The sequence below is a fragment of the Chroicocephalus ridibundus genome, chromosome 12 (assembly GCF_963924245.1).
Source record: "Chroicocephalus ridibundus chromosome 12, bChrRid1.1, whole genome shotgun sequence".
Taxonomy (NCBI): domain Eukaryota; kingdom Metazoa; phylum Chordata; class Aves; order Charadriiformes; family Laridae; genus Chroicocephalus; species Chroicocephalus ridibundus.
Window position 1 is genome coordinate 954400 of NC_086295.1, and position 19715 is coordinate 974114.

At 47.2% G+C, this 19715-nt stretch overlaps 2 protein-coding genes and 1 long non-coding RNA gene across 3 annotated transcripts; 2 read left to right on the forward strand and 1 right to left on the reverse strand.

The window, feature by feature from the left end:
- Window positions 1–3757: 3757 nt before the first annotated feature.
- Window positions 3758–8365, forward strand: TUBB1 (tubulin beta 1 class VI). Its single transcript, XM_063349664.1, has 4 exons — window positions 3758–4084; window positions 5681–5789; window positions 5980–6090; window positions 6224–8365. The coding sequence occupies exons 1-4, from the start codon at window positions 4028–4030 to the stop codon at window positions 7294–7296; spliced, it is 1350 nt and encodes a 449-aa protein (XP_063205734.1). The 5' UTR covers window positions 3758–4027; the 3' UTR covers window positions 7297–8365.
- Window positions 8366–9119: 754 nt separating this feature from the next.
- Window positions 9120–10353, reverse strand: ATP5F1E (ATP synthase F1 subunit epsilon). The gene is made up of 3 exons (XM_063349668.1): window positions 10196–10353; window positions 9896–10022; window positions 9120–9266 (listed from the first exon to the last, which is right to left on the reverse strand). Exons 1-2 carry the CDS (start codon window positions 10225–10227, stop codon window positions 9899–9901), a joined length of 156 nt encoding a protein of 51 aa, XP_063205738.1. The 5' UTR covers window positions 10228–10353; the 3' UTR covers window positions 9120–9266; window positions 9896–9898.
- Window positions 10354–11372: 1019 nt separating this feature from the next.
- On the forward strand, window positions 11373–19449 carry LOC134522237 (uncharacterized). Its single transcript, XR_010072979.1, has 4 exons — window positions 11373–11749; window positions 16196–16305; window positions 17973–18150; window positions 19332–19449. It is a non-coding gene; the product is annotated as an uncharacterized LOC134522237 (long non-coding RNA).
- Window positions 19450–19715: the final 266 nt, after the last annotated feature.

The window sequence follows — 19715 nt, forward strand, 5'->3', positions numbered from 1 at the left end:
GAGGGGCCGGGGCCGGGGCCGGGGCCGGGCGGGGCGGGGCCGGGCGGGGCTCGGGCGGGGGTCGGGTCGGGGGGCGGGATGCGGAGCCTCCCTCGAGTTCCTTCTGTCGTGACCGAGGGGTGTCGGCTGGGAGCGGGACGGTCGCGGGGTCCCTCCTAATGGCAGCTAATTAACGTCTCGGGGGATGAGGAAGAGCGGGGGGGCGCAGGGAGCGGGGGGACCCGGGGGAGTCTCCATCGCACACCCGCCGAAGTGGAGCGATTCTGGTCACACGCACCCAGGAAAAAAGGGGGGGAAGGAGGAGCTGTTAGAGCGCTGCGGTGGCTGGGCGCGGAGCTGCAGTCGCCCGGGGCCTGGGGCAGGAGGGGGCTCGGGGCAGCAGCCCCTGGGTGACAGAGGTACGGGGTTCTTTGCCTTCGGCTGTGCCCTGCCACCGGCTGCTCTCGTGGAGGGGGCAGAACGGGGGGACCTTGGAGGGGCAATTTTGCTACTCCCGGGTTTTGAATTTCTCAAGCTCTTTTGTGCTACAGTTTACAAAGGAATTCAGGCCTGCGCCCATTTTCTGTACGCTATTCTTTAGGGTTCAGGACGTTTGAAGGTTCTTTACTATCTGCTACTTTCAATAGTGAAAGCCTGCAGGGGTTTAAGTGTCCGTGTGGGGGGGCTGCTGGTGCCTCTTCTCCATACGCTGGGTAGAGCGTTCATGTTTGGTAAACAGGTTTAGTAAACCGCAGCCAGTTCTTCCCTCCGAGCGGGTCTTCCTCAGCTCTCGGCACTTTCCACAAAAGGTGTGAGATTTATTAGCTCCATGTTACGCACAGAGAGACTGAGGCACCGAGACCGACAGCGGTGCAGGACCAGCCTGGCCACCGTGCTGCCGGCCATGGCAATCATCGATGGACTAAACGCAGCAGGGCCCCGTTGTGGCGGCCGGGACAAGCGAGGCACGACCCCGCAGGTGGATTCACGTCCCGCCAGCCCCGATTTCGCCAGGCCGTGGATCTGCGGCGCGGGGAAGGTAACGAGCTGCTCGGTTCCACTCTGGTTGTACCAAGACCTATTTGCTTGACGTACGGGCTCCTTGCACCCATGGCACCTCCTTTGGCCCGGCTGCCAGCGGGAGGCAGTCTTTAAGTGGTTTTTCTTACTAAGTGCAATGCAAATGTGAAGTAGGGAGTCTTTATTGCCTGTCGAATGCAACATTTTTTGGGTAGCATTCCTGATGTAGCTGGGATTAGTTGAGACCAGTGTCAGCTCGTCTGGTAACCATTCGCAGATCCCTCCCGGATTATCTGGTGGCCTGTAGCCAGGCTTATCTCAAACTGGACAGGCTTTCTTCTCAACAATCTTCCCAGCTGCTGTGGAAAGCTAGTTCCTCCCAAGCAAACCATATGGAAAAAAAGTGTCCCTGAATGCCTCCCCGCACATGCGTATTTGTTGCCAGTGCGTTCTGTGGCGGCATTGGAAAAAAAAAACCGCAACCAAGAAAAGCAGAAGCAAAAAAAAACCCCAATAACCAAAGAAGCCTGGGGTGTTTGTGGTCTCAGCTTGCGCCCGTCACCGGGGCGTTGTGCCTGGGCCTGATATTGGGCATGGCGGGACAGGCTGTGCCGGGGCCAGGCTGCTCCTCGTCCCCGCGGCGGCACAGGTCCCCCCAGCCCAGCCCTCGCCAGCAGCCCCACGCCAGCCGTGGTCCGGGCAGCACCTCCGCCATGGCCGGGAGCTCGCGGCAGCTCCCGCCTCCAGCTTCTCCCAGCTCGGCAGTGGCAGCCCGCGGGCAAAACCCACGGAGGAACAGGCTTTTCATAGATCAAGTCTGGTGTAAAGAGAGACTCCCCAAGCAGAAATGCAGTTTGAGGGAGGGAAAAGAGGCACAAACCCGTCTCTGCTGCTCAGAGCGCCTCAGGTACTTTGTGTCATGGGCCACAATTTTTAAGATTCCGCTAGGAAGTGCTTTAGAGGAGGCAAGTGATTCCAGGGAGCTATTTTTAACAAGCGAAAACCCCATGTTAAGTGATTGCGTATTTCTTTCACTTCCCTTTTTCTTTTTGTCTTTGTGAGATGTTTGTGACTATAGAATCATAGAATGGTTAGAGTTGGAATATATTTACTGCTGAAATTATTTTGCCAAATTTTTTGGGCAGTGAATGAGCATCTTCAGCCGCTTCGTAAGTTGTGGCTATTGTAGATGACTACACCGAATATTGCAAGTTGTATTTATCTGCTGGCAGTAGCTCTGACACGTTGTGTCCGTGCAGCAACGGAACAGACAACTCAGAATTGAACTATTACTTCTAGCTAAGCATCACTGCAGAAAACAAATATGAAATGTGCATGAATAAAGTGAAATTCGCTTTCGAAGTAAATGCCCAAATAACCTTTCCAGTATTTTGTCTCAGGAAACTGTAGAAGGTGCCCCCTGCCATTGTAGTAAGTACCTCCGCTGTGGCAATGGAAACCACTGTTACGTTGTCTTGCTGAGCAAACTAAGCTGTTTAGAGGATACTTATTTTTTGGAAAATGATAAAACTATTGTGTTCTAAGGGAAAAAATTAAACTGAATTTAAAGTCTTGCTTTTATTGCTCCCCGCTGAGGAGGGCTCATGGCTTGGCAGAGGATGACAGAGCATTCGCTGTTCCGTTTTTTGCCGTGCTCTCCTGGTGCTAAACTTTGCCTTCAGAGCAGTTGGCTGTTCCCCCCTTGGCTGGTGGAAGAAGTGGAAGTCGTCTGTGGCGGGGAAGTCTGGAACAAGCTGATTTTTCTTTTGGAGCAAGATGGAAGCTCAGAGATTCCTTATCTCTAGCACCCCATGAAGGGGGTAGTTTCAGTGAGTCAAGTCCTTCCACTGACATCTTTTTGTACGAAATAATTTAAGGTGCTTTCCTAATTATAGTTCCTTTCCCTATCCTTAAAAGGAACACTTGCAAAGCACTGACAGTTGCCTGACATGTAATAAAACTGCTCTAAGCTTGCAGCAGACAGCCCGATCTGGGGTTCTGTTGCTCAGCGATATTAGCCCTGTTTATCAGCAGGCAACAGGAGCGGGCCCTGTTTTGCTCAGCCTCGCACCGTTTCCTTTGCTGCAGAGAAACGTTTCGCACAGAGGACACTATGGTTACCTGCAGTGGAGCGGGGTTTCCACCTCTGGCATTTTCCTGGCAAGTTCTGAAGCACTACGTCTCAGATACAAGAAAAAGAAATACAAGAAATACTGTGTTTCTTCACGTCAGGAAAGGAAGAGAGAGGGAGCATCTGTGCAAGTTAGTCACAAGTTAATTCAGACTTTTAGATCAGCTGAAATTGGTGGATTCTTATTAAATGTTTAATGAACATACATCACTGAGATTTCAGTCTTATGTTTATGTTTTACAAAGGTTTTTACAAGGGTTTTTTTTTATTACTGAGCCTGTCCCGTTACCCCTCCGTCGTGCAGCTAGACGCTGGCAATGGTGCTTATTAGCGACCTGTGGGTTTGCCCGGCAGCGCGCTGAACGGCGTGATTGTAGGAGGCTACGGCTCGAAAGTTGTTACTGTTTTTATTACGGATGTTGTCCTGTATGACTCATATGATGTTGAAATTTAAATTTTGTGGCAGAAGCACATGTAGTTAATGAATTAAGATCACTCATTTTAGGCTATAGCTGCTCTGTATGGGTATATCTTTGTATATATATTATATATAAAATAATGAAGCACAAATGCAGCGTGCAGATATTCATGAGTCACACTGCTGCACAGAGAGCTGGAATGCATAGTAAGGGGGGGGTGACAATTTTCTTTTCTGAGCCACTCAGCCAGCAATGCACCTGCACCCTGTACCTGGGCACGGTGCCGCCCTGCACGCAGCAGCCCCAGGGGTGGCTACTCCCCCCGCTGCCCGGGGCACGGTCCCGCCGCTATAAAAAGGCCCCTCGGGCGGACGGCGCTGGGTGTAGCTGATACAGCAGCAGAAGGAGCTTGTGCCGGGGACAGCCACCGCAAACCCTGGGTTGGGTGGTAGCCACCGACAGGTCCAAGCTACACAGAATGCGTGAAATCGTGCACCTTCAGATCGGCCAGTGCGGGAACCAAATTGGAGCTAAGGTAAGGTCTCTGCACTATTGGTCATTAGTAATAATTGCTACCAGTGGCAGCAGGTCAAACATCGTTAACAGACGGGGACTTTGGAGGGAGAACAAGTGCTTCGTTAACTCAGTGGTAGCAGCCAATATGAGTGTTTTGATGGGACTGTCATAAGACGGGCTTGCTCCTCCTGCAAAGCTTAATGTTAAGACCGTCAAAGAGTGAAACACCTGCAAGAACTATGGCACCAAGATCAAAAGTGCTGCAGAGCGTTCCTGCTGGGACTCGCATTCCCGGGGGCACTAATCGAGTCTGCAAAATACCGGGACAGGGGAAGGAGCCAGTAATTCCAGGGCTGCGAAGTCGTGACACCAGTGCTTTAGTTCGGCCAGAGAGCAGTGACTCTCCACGTTACAGTCATTAATGTGGGATTGTGCTGCCCAGCAGAATGCCCTGTGCTGTCAGTCACCAATCAGCATTTTCTGAGCGGCACAAAGGGTGTTGAGGAGTCTGGCCTTGCTGGCCTCGTGGCCTTGGGAGTATTTTTGTGTAGGTCAAACTGCTGTGCTGTTACTCGGAGAGACGTCGCTCATTGCTGACTTTGTGTGCCAGGAGCAAAAAAGCCACCATTGCTTTTTGCTGTGTGATGCCCTTTTTTTTTTTTTTTAATTGATTAATAGGAAGTTGTCAAAAAAAAGTATTTGTGTTAATTTGGGGCTGGGGGAGGGTGTCTTTGAAGACACGTGATAGCTGAAGGATTGTTCTGTTGTGTTCTTCCTCCATTTCTTGCTCCCACAAATCTCACCTCGATGCCTTTTATTGGCACACGAAGCTGCGGATGGCCGGGGGAAGGCATGTTAGACCCAGGTAGTTTGGGTGCAGCCAGTGTGATAGGTAAAAGGTTTATATTTTTTTCTGTTGGCTTTGACCTGGAAACTGCTTGTGTCTAACACGGCCTGTAGAAAAGCGAGTGTGTGCGTGCGCGCACACACACACACACACACACACACACACACAACACCATGCACATGTTGGCAATGGTGTATTTGCACCCTCCAAATGAGACTGGATGCTAAACCAGGAGACCATTAAAAGTGAACTACCCTGGTCGTTGTAGTGGCGGGTGTGTCACGTTAACGCGGCAGCGGCTGCTGCCCAGATAAGAGCCCCCGCACAGGACACCCATATGAGTGTCAAGATAGGACACCCGGGACCAACAGCTGCTTGTGGAAACCATTGCTCACGTACCAGTTTGTCGGAGCTGGCTTTGCCGTGCCACAGTCCCACGGGGGCATGACAGGCCCCCAGGTAACCCCCCCACCCCCATCCGGACTTTTCTGTTAAGCTCATACCAACTACTACCTGTGTTATTTAAGCTAATAACGGGTGAGAGCTAAGCAGCGTAAATGGTCTATGAAACTTTTCCCTTGTGCTTATTTGGGGGGGGGAGGAGGCGGACCCCGCTCTGAGCTAACACGTAAATGGCAAAGCATCCCCCCGCCAGGCAGCGTCCCCCTTCCCTGCAGTCAGGCACGAGCGCGGCAGGGCTGGTGCTCTACACGTTGTGCTTAAGAAAACTAGTCTTTATGAATGCGTTGAACCTCTTTCGTTTTCCAGTTCTGGGAGGTGATAAGTGATGAACACGGCATTGACATCGCTGGAAACTACCGTGGGGATGCGTCGCTGCAGCTCGAGCGAATTAACGTCTACTTCAATGAGGCTTACTGTAAGTGCTCGGCACTGCTAGGGCATCGGCACAGCAATTTGCAGAGCCAACACGAAGGTTAAAATAAGCAATTAAAAAAAAAATAAATCCCCAGATCACTGTAGGTGGCGTGGGTTTTTCAGACTAGATTATAAACCTGTCTCTTTGACCTCTAACAGTAATTGTTTGCCCTCATTTTCTTTTGTCCTAGCCCATAAATACGTGCCCCGTTCTATCTTGGTGGACCTGGAGCCCGGTACGATGGACAGTGTACGGTCTAGCAAAATAGGCCCACTCTTTCGCCCTGACAATTTCATTCATGGTATGTAGAGCATGCTGGCAGCAAACTGACTACAGTCAGCCCTCCCAGAACGGCCTTTTAGCTCCCAACTTCGTAGCCTTTAAGAATTCTCTTGTTAACTTTGTGGCTGCTCTTTCTGTGACTCTGTTTACAGGAAATTCAGGCGCTGGAAACAACTGGGCCAAGGGCCACTACACAGAAGGTGCTGAACTGATTGAGAACGTCATGGATGTGGTCAGGAATGAGTGTGAGAGCTGTGACTGCCTTCAGGGCTTCCAGCTCATCCATTCACTGGGGGGTGGTACAGGCTCAGGTATGGGCACACTCCTCATCAACAAAATCCGAGAAGAATATCCCGACAGGATCATGAACACCTTCAGTGTTGTGCCTTCACCCAAAGTGTCCGACACAGTCGTAGAGCCATATAACGCCATTCTCTCCATCCATCAGCTAATAGAGAATACAGATGAAACCTTTTGCATTGACAACGAAGCTCTATACGATATATGTTTTAGGACTTTAAAGCTCACCAACCCCACCTACGGTGACCTCAACCACCTAGTGTCCCTAACCATGAGTGGTGTCACAACCTCCCTCCGCTTTCCTGGTCAGCTGAATGCAGATCTGCGGAAGCTGGCCGTTAACATGGTGCCCTTCCCTCGCCTCCACTTCTTTATGCCGGGCTTTGCTCCACTGACGGCTCGAGGCAGCCAACAGTACAGAGCCCTCTCGGTGCCGGAGCTTACTCAGCAGATGTTTGATGCCCGCAACATGATGGCAGCCTGCGACCCTCGTCGTGGCCGGTACTTGACCGTGGCGTGCATCTTCAGAGGCCGAATGTCTACCAGAGAGGTGGACGAGCAGCTGCTGGCTGTCCAGACCAAGAATAGTTCCTACTTTGTGGAGTGGATCCCTAATAACGTCAAAGTGGCCGTGTGTGACATACCCCCGCGAGGACTGAAGATGGCAGCGACCTTTATTGGCAATAACACAGCCATTCAGGAGCTCTTCATCAGGGTTTCCGAACAGTTCTCAGCCATGTTCAGAAGAAAAGCGTTTCTCCACTGGTACACGGGGGAAGGCATGGATGAGATGGAATTTTCTGAAGCAGAAGGTAACACCAATGACCTCGTGTCCGAGTACCAGCAGTACCAGGATGCCACTGCAGATGTTGAGGAATATGAAGAGGTAGAAGTGGAAGCCAGCCCGGAAAAGGAAGCAGCATAAAAACAATGGTAATGTCAAAACACTCCCCAAACGAGCCTCTTGGCACTCACTAAAGAAAAGGCAGTAGCCATCAGCTGCATGCTGAAAATAACACCTTTCTTAAGAATTTCTTCTCTGCATCTGGCCAAAACATACCCAATATTAAATACAGTGCTTTTGAAATTAACGGCAGCTATGCTTTACTCCCCCGAGCAACTGTTGTCACTGAATCTCTCCCGAAGAGCCGCTATGAAGACAAGTCGTCTCCTAACAGCCTTCCTTGTAAACGGAGTCACTTTCAGAGTATTACCACCAGCCACTGAGGGTCATACGCAGCCCCTCTGCCTGTATGTGTCGGGGTCAGCAACAGCAAAACTTGCCACCAGCTCATCAGCTTTATTTATTCTGGGGCAGACACCGTCCTGCTCCGTCCGTGCCCCTGTTGCAGAGAGGCAGGGCCCCCCCGCAGCGACCCACGGCTGCCATGCCCAGCTCCTGCGGCTGGGGGGGACAACGCAGGGAAAAAGACTGAATGTGCACAGTCTTACTTTTTTTTTTTTAAAAAGTATTTTACTAGTTCTGTCACATTGCTGGCTTATATTATTGCAGAGCTTGGATTCATTAACCTTGTGTGGTTTGTTTCTATTTCAAACTGTAGATCGAGTTGTATTAGCACACACAGCTGTGAACACTCCGTAGAAGTTTTACTGTGGGTTCCCCCTCGCCCCCCGTGTACTAACTATTGTAAACTTTCTTCCTGTCATTCAGCGCAGCAAAATGGATGGAATGGTTTGCAGCTAGTTAGTAAGTCCCATGGCAATCGCTAAATCAAAACCGTATCTTTACTTCAGGAAAAAAAGTTTCTCGCCATTCACAGCCATCTACTTAAGACTGTATTTATAATATTCTTTAAATAAAAATTGTATACCATTCTCTAAAATACTTTAATACTTGAAACATTGGATAGACAAAAATCAGTTTATTCTTGTAAGGACTAACTTTTTTTGATGTAACATATATATATGGAGAAATGGAGTTTGTTTTATTATGCTCTTTGAAGAGAGTTTATTAAACTGTGAGTTTGAGTCGACAGCAGAAGTGTCTCTGGGAGCTAAAGCCCGTTCCACACGCGTGCTGCGTTCCCCTTGTGCAGGGACAGCCGTGGCCCTGCTGTGCAGGCACAGGGCGGCAGGACGCTGCCAGCTCTCCCCAGACCCGTGCTGCTGGCAGTGACCCCCTGCCCCAAGAGCGCCCCATCCCTGCCGTTCCCTAGGGAATGCGTGTCCCTCTGCCCCCAGTATCGCGACAATGTGGCAGCGAGGACAAGTGCCAGCTGAGCGACCGGAGCCCAGACCAGATTTCCTGCACCCCCTTCCCCGCCTCCTGCAGGAGGCCACCTCTCCAGCTCCCCACCTCGTCACATTGACTTTCATCGCATTAGCGTTGTTCTAAGCACAAACAGAAGATGAACGCCACAACGGCAGAGACTTTTAAAGCCAACAGTGTACCTCTTCCGGCAGAGAGAGATGATTGAGGTATTTTAATTACCAAAATTATACGCCTATATTCTCTATTGATTAGGTTTTAGTGAAGAAAACTTTTCTCCAAAGTAATCATTGAAATAAGGTAGGCAGAAGTTTTAAACAACAATTAAATCTCTCACTCATCGATGTATCTGAAATATCAGCATGAAATCTGACATGAGATTTGCCTTAAAATAAACGTATGTTGCTCTTGAATGATAGACTGTGATGAAGTCTTCTATTTTTACACAAGTGAAAGATAAATGTCTCTGCAAAGTGGAGTACTTTGTTTCAAGAGGAACAACACTCTCCACACATTCATTTGTTTAACAGAAATTACTTTTATTAGCATGCTCATTTACATACAGAGGCAAGTCTTACAGCTGACGTGATGACATTGTACTGCGGAGTCTTGAGCTTGCCTGCAGCTTTGCAGTTTGCTGTGAGAGTATTCACGCAGACCAGTTCCTACGAGAGATTTAAAATGTAAGTTATTTGATTTAAGACTATAGACAAGCTATGGTTCAAACAAAAGGTAATAAAATTTAATCTCAGACCTGGAGTAGAAGCTGTTCTTAGAATAGATTTCACCTGCCCGTGATGTATGCAATATCACAAATAAAGGTACAAGTAGCATCTGTCTTTCGCAGCCAGCCAATAACCCTTACACAAATACGTCTGCTGACTGGGGAAACCGCAGTTCAGAAGCTCTCTTGGCTTAGCGAAGAGACGGGAAACCTATGAACATCGCTACAGAAACCCGCCTGTTTCGCACTAGTCCGTAACAACACGGACCAAACCCCAGATCGATCGAAGCTCGATGGAATCGATCAGCCAACTGACGCGATTACAGTTTCCCATCCCACAGGCAGTCGGGACTCAGACACCCGCACAAGCAGCACTAAAGCCGTCAGCAATCCCTCCCGAACCCCTCAGCAATCCCTTCCCGGCTCACGCAAGAAGATCAAAGCCGATTTCCCATCTACGGCATGAAACGAGCCCAGCAGTTACAGACTGCCATGGACCCGACTCACGCTGGGGGGCCAACGCTCCTCGTATAAAACGCTACACCGAGGCGGCCCGGTCCATTTACTTACATTTTATTCCTTCTTGGGTTTCACCGTTTTCACAGTGGCCATTGCCGCCCTCTCTGCCTCCGCTTTGTACTGGGGCTTCATGGCCGCTCTGACCGCCTGGGCACAGATCTGGGAGTACCGGATGTAACTACAGACAGGGGGAGGCGAAGCTGAGGGTCAAACGGCTCCCACAGGCCCCTCCGCCCCCGCCTGAGGCGCCGCCGCCGCCGCGCCGCCAGCCCAGCCCTCCCCGCCAGCCCCTCGCCTCCGACCGCCCCATCTATCGCGAGGGAGCCGCGCTCGGCGCCGCGCCGGCGGTACCTGAGGCCGGCCTGCCGCCAGTAGGCCACCATGGCTGCGGGCGTACGGGCTCCGCGGCCGGCAAGGTCAGCGCCCACCGGAAGGGGAGAAACGGCCGCGCTGCGCCCTAGCCAATCAACAGGCAGGAGTGATCCCCCGCCAATCGCAATCCTAATTGCCTCAGTGAGGCTGGCCAATGGCAACTGCTTAGTCGCCCCTCCAGTTACAAGGGCTCTCCTCTGGCAGCGACCAATCAGAGGGCTGAGTGAGCTCTGCGGGGCCCGCCCTTTCCGCCCGAGGTTACGCGGCGCGGCTGCTGCTCCCCGGGACTCAGCGCTGCCCGCCGCGGGCGGAGGAGGCGGCCGGGGCGCGGCGGGCCGGGGCCTGCACTCCCGCGGGAACCGGGGCGAGTGCCTGTTCTCCCTGCTCCCCCTGGTAGGAACCGCCTGGGAAAGGTTTGGTGCCTTCCCTGTTTGGGGGGCCTCAGCCCCGCCTGCAGGCGGGGCCAGCTGCGGCCTACCTCGAGCGTCCAGAAAAGTCAGGGGGTGTGTCGTCTTCCATGGTTCGGAGGCGGGAATTTGCCAGAAGTACACTGGACGTCAATTAAGTAAAGAACATAAATTAAAGCCTGGCTCTTCTATGATGCTAATGGCTAGTTGTGTGGCAATTATGTTACTTACATATTAACACACTCCCAAGTAGTCCTGTTGTAATCTAAGAATCCAAGCAAGTGGTTTAAAGCATGTTTTTTCTAGTTAAATCAGTTGTCGTTATCCATGCCATCAGGTTTTTTCTAGATAAGGTTGTAGAGAAGAAAACAGTTTACAAGCACATGGAGCCAATAATTTCTATAAACACTGGCTGTCTTCAGTCTGGCATTTCGATCGACCTGTGGCCAAGCTGTGCCACGTTCAGTTTTATCCTGTTGGACACGATGCCTTGGCATGGGATTCCTCGGGATGTAAGGCCGTTTATGCATACACCTGAAGTTATATTAATAAAAGACAACTTAGCCAACTAGAAGTTCTCATCATTGGTTGAGATTTGATGGAAAAATAGGCAATTTTCCATATACAATTAGCAAAAAGTTATAAGAAGATGCGAATCGTGTTTGATGAAGAATCAATTTGGTCCTAATCTAGTGTTCATGTAAATAATGAGGACTAAGGATTTAAGGATATTATGGATTGGGTTTTTATTAAATCCTTGCACTGAAGTATATATACCTTTTCTCTCTGTTCCTTTCATCCAGAGACAAACCACATCATAAAGTAGGTAAGAATCCCCCAGAAGCAGTACCGGCCTTGAGGAAATGCTGGTGACTTTGGTTCTCTTTGCAGAGAGGCCGCGTGTCTTCCTGCTGATTTCAGTGTCTGATGAAGTGCAAATCCCTGGAAATGACACCATGATTTCCCATCACTGCGCAGCGATGTTCTCACAGTACATTGTTAAAGCAGAGAGGAACTTTCAGCTTTATTGGAGATCTCACGTAGTCCAGAGCCATTGCGATTAACAGTCCACACATCAGCATGTCAGTATAGATCCACCAGAACAGAAAGAGCAATTGTTCACCAGGTACGTCAGAGTCTGTCTCCAGGATAGCATATGACAGAAAGAGAAGATTGCCTATTAGTGTAATTAGTAAGAACACCAACGAGGAAGAAAGGGTGGGAAGACGGGAAGAATTTTCTGTCCTTAATTTGCCCACTTAATCTCTCTACTGAGGTTACTGAAGAAGACTCTAGTTAGTGCCAGTTGTGACAACGTTTTTGAAGTGGACGCTTCAGGATGCTACATTCCTTCCATCTTGGGGTTTTTTTAATAACTGCTAAACAACTTTGCTCCTGAATTTGCCCACTGCTGAATGAGGCAGGAGTCATGGTGACGGAGGATGTGGAGAAGGCAGAGTTACTGAATGCCTTCTTTGCTTCGGTCTTTTCTGCTTGGCCCAGCCCTCAGGAGTCCCAGGCATTGAATAAAGTAACAGGGAAAGAAGACGACTTCCCTTGGGTTGAGGAGGAGCGAGTGAGGGACCAATTAGATCATCTAGATATTCACAAGTCCATGGGCCCTGATGGGATGCACCCGAGAGTGCTGAGGGAGCTGGCGGAAGTCATTGCTGGGCCGCTCTCCATCATCTTTGAAAAGTCCTGGAGAACAGGCGAGGTGCCTGCGGACTGGAGGAAAGCCAATGTCACTCCAGTCTTCAAGAAAGGCAAGAAGGAGGAGCCGGGGAACTACAGGCCGGTCAGCCTCACCTCCATCCCTGGAAAGATGATGGAACAGCTCGTTCTGGGTGTCATCTCAAGGCGCGTGGAGGAAAGGAAAGCTATCAGAAGTACTCAGCATGGATTCACCAGGGGGAAATCATGTCTGACTAACCTGATAGCCTTCTACGATGGCGTGACTAGATGGATAGATGAGGGGAGGGCGGTAGATGTGGTCTACCTTGACTTAAGCAAGGCGTTTGACACGGTCTCCCACAGCATCCTCATAGGGAAGCTTAGGAAGTGTGGGTTAGATGAATGGACAGTGGGGTGGATAGAAAACTGGTTGAAAGATAGAGCTCAGAGGGTTGTGATTAGGGGCACAGAGTCTAGTTGGAGACCAGTGACGAGTGGTGTTCCCCAGGGGTCAGTACTGGGTCCAGTCCTGTTCAACATATTCATCAATGACCTGGATGAGGGGATAGAGTGCACCCTCAGCAAGTTTGCTGATGACACCAAGCTGGGTGGGGTGGCTGACACACCGGAAGGCTGTGCCGCCATACAGAGAGACCTGGACAGGTTGGAGATCTGGGCAGAGAGAAACCTTATGAAGTTCAACAAGGGCAAGTGTAGGGTGCTGCACCTGGGGAGGAACAACCCCATGCACCAGTACAGGTTGGGTGCTGACCTGCTGGAGAGCAGCTCTGTGGAAAGAGACCTGGGAGTCCTGGTGGACAACAGGATGACCATGAGTCAGCAATGTGCCCTTGTGGCCAAGAAGGCCAATGGCATCCTGGGGTGCATCAAGAGGAGCGTGGCCAGCAGGTCAAGGGAGGTCATCCTCCCCCTCTACTCTGCCTTGGTGAGACCGCACCTGGAGTACTGTGTCCAGTTCTGGGCTCCCCGGTTCAAGAGGGACAGGGAACTGCTGGAAAGGGTGCAGCGGAGGGCTACGAGGATGATTAGGGGACTGGAACACCTCTCTTATGAGGAAAGGCTGAGGGATTTGGGTCTCTTCAGTCTGGAAAAAAGACGTCTGAGGGGTGACCTTATCAACGCTTATAAATACTTAAAGGGTGGGTGTCAGGACGATGGGGCGAGGCTCTTTTCAGTGGTGCCCGGGGACAGGACAAGAGGCAATGGGCACAAACTGGAACATAGGAAGTTCCACCTAAACATGAGGAGGAACTTCTTTACCCTGAGGGTGGCAGAGCACTGGAACAGGCTGCCCAGAGAGGTGGTGGAGTCTCCATCTCTGGAGACATTCAAAACCCACCTGGACATGTTCCTGTGTAACCTGCTCTAGGTGACCCTGCTCTGGCAGGGGGGTTGGACTAGATGATCTCCAGAGGTCCCTTCCAACCCTATGATTCTATGATTCTATGATTTGGGGTTCATTTCTAAAATCCATGTATTGCAATCTTTCCTACTTAATATTAAAGAAGTAACTAGTTAAATGAGGCTGACAATAATTCTTATTTCCTTATTTATTTTTTGTGTGAGCCTAATTTTGAGATAGACGTGGCGTATTGGACCAAAGGTTTCCAACTTGTAAAAATTAAATCAATTTAAAAACATTTTTTATTACAGCACTTTTAACACAGAAAGGGTGCCAATGAGCTGAACCAAAACATACTTGTTTTTTAAAACCCAACTGTAACAATGATAACAAAAAGATACAAGAAAGCACCGAAGATTTAAGGAACCCCCTCCCTGCTACCTATGCAACGTATTTGGTGCAACACGAGTAAAGCACTAATTACATATATTGATAACGGGCGTGTTATATACAAATGCTGTTTTAATTGGTAACATCTGATCATTTTCTAGGTAAAATAATTATCAATAAGATTATTTAAAGGCTCATGGGCAGCCCAGGACACAAATATGGCTTGGAGGAAAAAAATTACACTAGCAGAATTGGACATCTTTCCAGCTTCATGTCCCTCTGCTCCCGCCCCGCACCTCCTCCGATTCCTCTCCCTACCCCCTCTCTCTCATCCCCTCTTTTTCCCCTGGTTTTCTTTTCCCTCCGCATCTTCTCTCTGTAGCTCCATATGAAATGCCTCTGCTGACAATTCTGTGCAATGCACTCAGATTTAAATCTGTAATGGAAATACACAACTTGGATGCAATTATCTGCACATTTAGCCCTACTTACTATTTGTTGATCTTGATAGATAAAAAATGCCGCATGAATTAAAAAAAAATAAAGTTTTGGGAGAGGTACCGTGCTGAGACAGAATGTAAATTAGATTAGTGACAGAAATTATGCTCCACAAAAATTCCAGAATATACGTTGATGTTTATGCAAGTATAAACAAGGCACCATTAGAGATTTGTACAACCTGCTTTCATGCCCAGTTCTGTTTAGATGCTAGGATATATTTGCAAAGCCTTAAACTTTCTGCAGATAAGAACTTTCAGGGACAGAACTTAGGAAAGAGCACATAGAGGAGGAAAGTTTAGAAAGATATAGAGAGGTTGCAGTGAGAAGGGGTGTGTTAAGAGGGTTAGATGCAGAGATCAAGAGAAGCTGAAGCGGTGCGATTAGCAACATCCAGAAACGTGAGGGTGGATAGGTCTGGGGGAACTCGAGCGGTGAGATTGGAAATGTCCAAAGACACTGAGGGCGTGAGGGAAGAAGCATCCTGAAAAGTGAGCGTGGAGACATCCAGAAAGGGTGTAGCGATGAGATTAGAAACATCCTCAGAGGTTGATGAGGGTAATTCAGAGGAGCCCTGAAACACGAAATAGTTGAAATCGGTGAGATCTAGTGATTCTGAAGAGGTTGAGGACATGTGCTCTGAGGCACCCAGTGAGGATGGAGGGATTGTACAGGAAAAGTCCAGGGAAGCTGAGGAGGTGGGACTGGACACATGTAGGGAGGGTGAAGAAGTGAGACTGGAGAGGTCTAGAGAGGGTGAAGAAGTAGGACTGGAGAAATCTGGGGAGGATACAGAGGTGAGACTGGAGAGATCCAAGGAGATTGAAGAGCTGTCACCAGAGAGATCCAGAGAGCCTGATGAAGTGAGACTTGATAGGTCCAGTGAGATCGAAGAGCTGAAACTGGAGCGCTCCCAGGAATCTGAAGAGGTGAGACTGGAGAGCTCTAAGGAGATTGAAGAGGAGCTACTGGAGAAGTCTGAAGAGGCTGAAGAGGTGAGACTTGAAAGGTCCAGAGAAGATGAAGTGAGACTGGAAAAGTCCACAGAGGATGAAGAGCTCAGACTGGATAAATCCAAAGAATCTGAAAAGGGGACTTTAAAAAGTTCCAAGGAGGCTGAAGTCTTGATACTGGAGGGGTCCAGGGAGGCCAAAAAAGTGAGACCAAGGAGGTCCAGGCAGATTGAAGAGATGATGCTGAAAAGCCAAGTAAATCCACAACATGACTGGTCTTAAATCAGAAGTGTTTTAAACTAAAGATCTCTAATAACACGCCAAAAGAAAACAAAAAGACATAATGAACCCAAATAATATTACTTTTGAAAATAAGTAAGCATACTGTTTTAATCTTTGTGTCTTCTAGCTGTTTGGTGCAGAAAAACTCTAGTAATAAGAGCTCACAGACTTATTTAGAATATTGCTCCTTCACAGAGGACCAGTACAGAAGTACGGGTACAGAATAATACATACAGGAGCTGTCATTCTTCTGTCCTGGTGTGTCTGTCCTTGTTCAGCCAGATTTTAGCATCTATGATAGCCTGACAAAGAATACCCTCTTGTCGAATGCCATCTCCCTGTCCTGAAGGTCTGGAATAAAATAATAATTATGCAATAGAACGGAAATGAAAATGTTTTTGTTCTTTTCCAGATTCCATAGGATATTCAGATACCAGGCTCTTTACTGGTTATGGAGAGAGATTTAAAAAAAATACACGGTTGTAAATGGCAACAAGTCAAACTGGGCTTCTGACAATAAAGGTATGAGGGATTATTTCCTCTTGATTCATAACATCTAACTAAAAAAATGTGGTTCTTCCTGGCGATGCTAACAAAAATGGCAAAGACAAAAGTATTTTTTCTCTGCAGTGTGTGCAGGATTTATTTTTGGAAGCTAGTGGTATGCTAAACTGATTCTGCCACTAAGAAATACGCATTTCAGCAACAGCAGTTCTACTTGTTTTTCAGAAAAAACCAGGTCTTATTTTATTAGTTTTATTTTGTACCTCTGGACATAAAACCTGTACTGTAATAACAGTAATTTTTTATTGGTGGTTAGTTTGAACTGTTTAATAAAAATATTCTAAAGAGAAGTTCTGATAGAAGGCAGACATCTAATTAAAAAGGGAACGGGCAGCTTATATTTCAGTTCATAAAGGTGCATCTAATTATAGTATGAGTAGGTCAAGGGGCTGACCTACAGCTGCCTTCTCTCATCTCAAGACTGTGCTGCACAGCAGAGAGTAGGTGAAACCTGCTGTTGCCTCCAGACATAGGCACAGGAATGCGCATTCAGTTTTTCAGAGAGTCATCACAAAAGGATTTTTATAGACCAAGAAAGTGAAAGATACACATATAGAGGAGGCTGCAGCTTCTCAGGTGAATCTGCCCAAGCTTTGCCCATGCTATTACACAACCGAGGTCCAGATGCATGTGTAATGGATTTAACATAATCACCATGGATGGAACTCCCACTGAGGTCACCTCTTAACTGAAGCAGGTGCCTGCTGAACATGGACTGAAGTTGAAAGGAATGATGTCTTACTATGCAAATATTAAAACTGTGGGGATTTAGCACAACTCAAAAATTACCAGGCTGAAAAAAAGCTGTTTAGGTACCAGTGATGAGACCTGACACAGTCCTTGAATACACTTAAAATTTATTCATAATGCATCTGTAATTTTAGAGCTCATGCAACATGGTTGTAGTTCTATCAAGAGTACAATGTTTATAGATTAAAAGGCAAAAGAAACAAATTCTTCTTAATGTGCCTAATTTGTGATGACATTACAAGTTTGCTTGCTGACCTATATTCTTAATAAAAGAACAAAAATAATTAACCCCCCAAAAACCCTGACCTTTGCAATCTAACAACACCATAATTTTGTGACTGACTTTATCTTTCTTAAAAGATTTTCAAGTACAGAGGAAGACAAATAATTATACAAAAGGCAAAGTCCAATACAATAAAAAGCCACTATCAACACGATTTCCAGCAGACTGTAAATTCCATCATCCCTTCACTGTGTTCCTTCTGCCTTAACTTAAAATGGCCAAGTTATTGCACATTTTCCTGTGAAATAACACTGTCAAGAAACATGGAATTATGGTCACTATTGTATAAAAAGTACAGGTCAGTAATAATGCTTCCTACCTTTGATAGCTGTGGATTTATCTCCTTTCTCTGTCTGGGTAAGCCATACCGGGCTGTGCTGGTAAAGCTCTGCTGTTCTCTCTGCTGATGACCCTAATCTGTTCCACAGCAACTGGAAATCGTGCCATGCTGATGACAGTACGGGTCATCTCCTATTAAATCTCCTCTTGTCTAAGTACAGCACTCCGCACAGAGCACCAGCAGAAAACAAACGCCAAAATCAGCTCTAATCTTGAAGATAAAGTTGCAGTTCTGTGCTGTTTCCTATTACAGGACAACACTTGGAAGGTTAGTTGATGAAGCAGATGAAGACATTAATTTTGAACATTTGGACACCTGGATTCAAAGTAAAATAATTTTGCAGTGCCATCCAAGTTCTCAGCTGTCCATTCTACAAAATCTGGCATAAGGAGGCTCTGGAGGGATCCAGGATCTGCAGAGCAGAATTCAGGTACGCTCAGGTTTTAAGAATCTTGTGCATTACTTCCTATTTTAATGTGTTTAATAACTTTTGTTACCTATATTACTTTTTAAATGCTGTTACATTAAAATAGCATGAAAAACATAGTAAAAGATTCTGTTCACAGTTGTTAATAGGGAATAAAAGTTTTAAAAACACTAGGTGACATCAATGGTTGGAGCCTGTTTTCAGAAATTTTTAAGTCTTGTAGGTGCTTATGTTTCTTTGAAAGACAAGGGAGACAGGTTTCTAGGTGATAAGGGCCATTATTGCATCTCACTTTGTAGAGAGGGAACTAACATCACCAGTGCAGCAGCACACTGCTTCTGTTTGTTCTATCTAGTCTTTCACGGGAAAAGCAGGGAAATTGCATAGCTTGCTGAATGTCCCTCAAACCTGGCAATTATGAATAGAGAAAATAAAACTATAGAGCATCAGGCTAAGAAGGTTATGTGCTTCTAGTACTTCAGCTAGATCGTTCAGAATATGACACAACTATAAAATATAAATTAATTCCAAATATGGGTCCTGATACACACTTCCTTACTCCCAATTTCACAACATACCTACTAGATTTTGCTGCAGCTGCTATGTGTAAATGAGTTTAAATCTAGCTAAACAAAGCAGTTATCTCATAAGTAAACAATATCTACATAGTCCCCAAAAAATGCGTTAACAAGAACTCACCCAAATGATGCTAATTGCCGTATTATAAAACAGATTTCTTACCAGAGTGTCCACAAAGTTGACCAGGCTCTAGGAATATCGAAGTTCACAGCAGGGGCAATTGTTTAATTTGATTCGGTGTAAAAAGGTTTGGGTACGTGTGTTCATTTTATTATATTCAATTGGATCTAACTGATACTATTTTTTAGTTCAGTGTTTTTGAACTTTTTGATCAAAGGACTGTCAAACCTTTCTGGAGAAAAAGAAAATGTAAAAAAGCCATCTTGTGCTCAACTCTTGTGATAGATGTGTCTGTGAAGAGAGACTTTAACTTAACAACGTTACTATTTTTTTCTGTTATAATAACATACATTGTTTACAGCATCAAATACTCTTCCTAGTAGATGCAACATGAGATTTTTGTAATACACATTCCAGAGGCAATATAATTTCAGCCCACCCGATAGCTTCCTATAAGTAAGGAGATCCTGTTTCTCCTCTTTCAGTGTGTCTCATCTTGCTGCTGGCTGCATAAAGATTCTGTCACTTCCACTATTCGTAGCTGTTTTGCTCAACAAGTTGACTTGGCTCAACAGAGGGTGTGAAGACCTTGATCTTCAGTGCAAGGGAAGAAGCGGGACAGCACAGCCAGGAACAAGAAGGCAGGCATAGAGACAGACACAGGACTGTTTCCTTGCATTGAAGGTAAGCAGTTAGTTCAGCTTAGTTGTAACGTGTAACCTCACCTTTAGAGTAATTAAATTCTATGGCAACATATAAAGCAAAGCTACCAAATTATTTGAGAAAGAAAGGAACAGGTCCTGTGCAAGTGAAAGCACAACTCTGACCTTGAGAAACAGAAGGATCCTAAAACGACTCAGTGCTTTCAC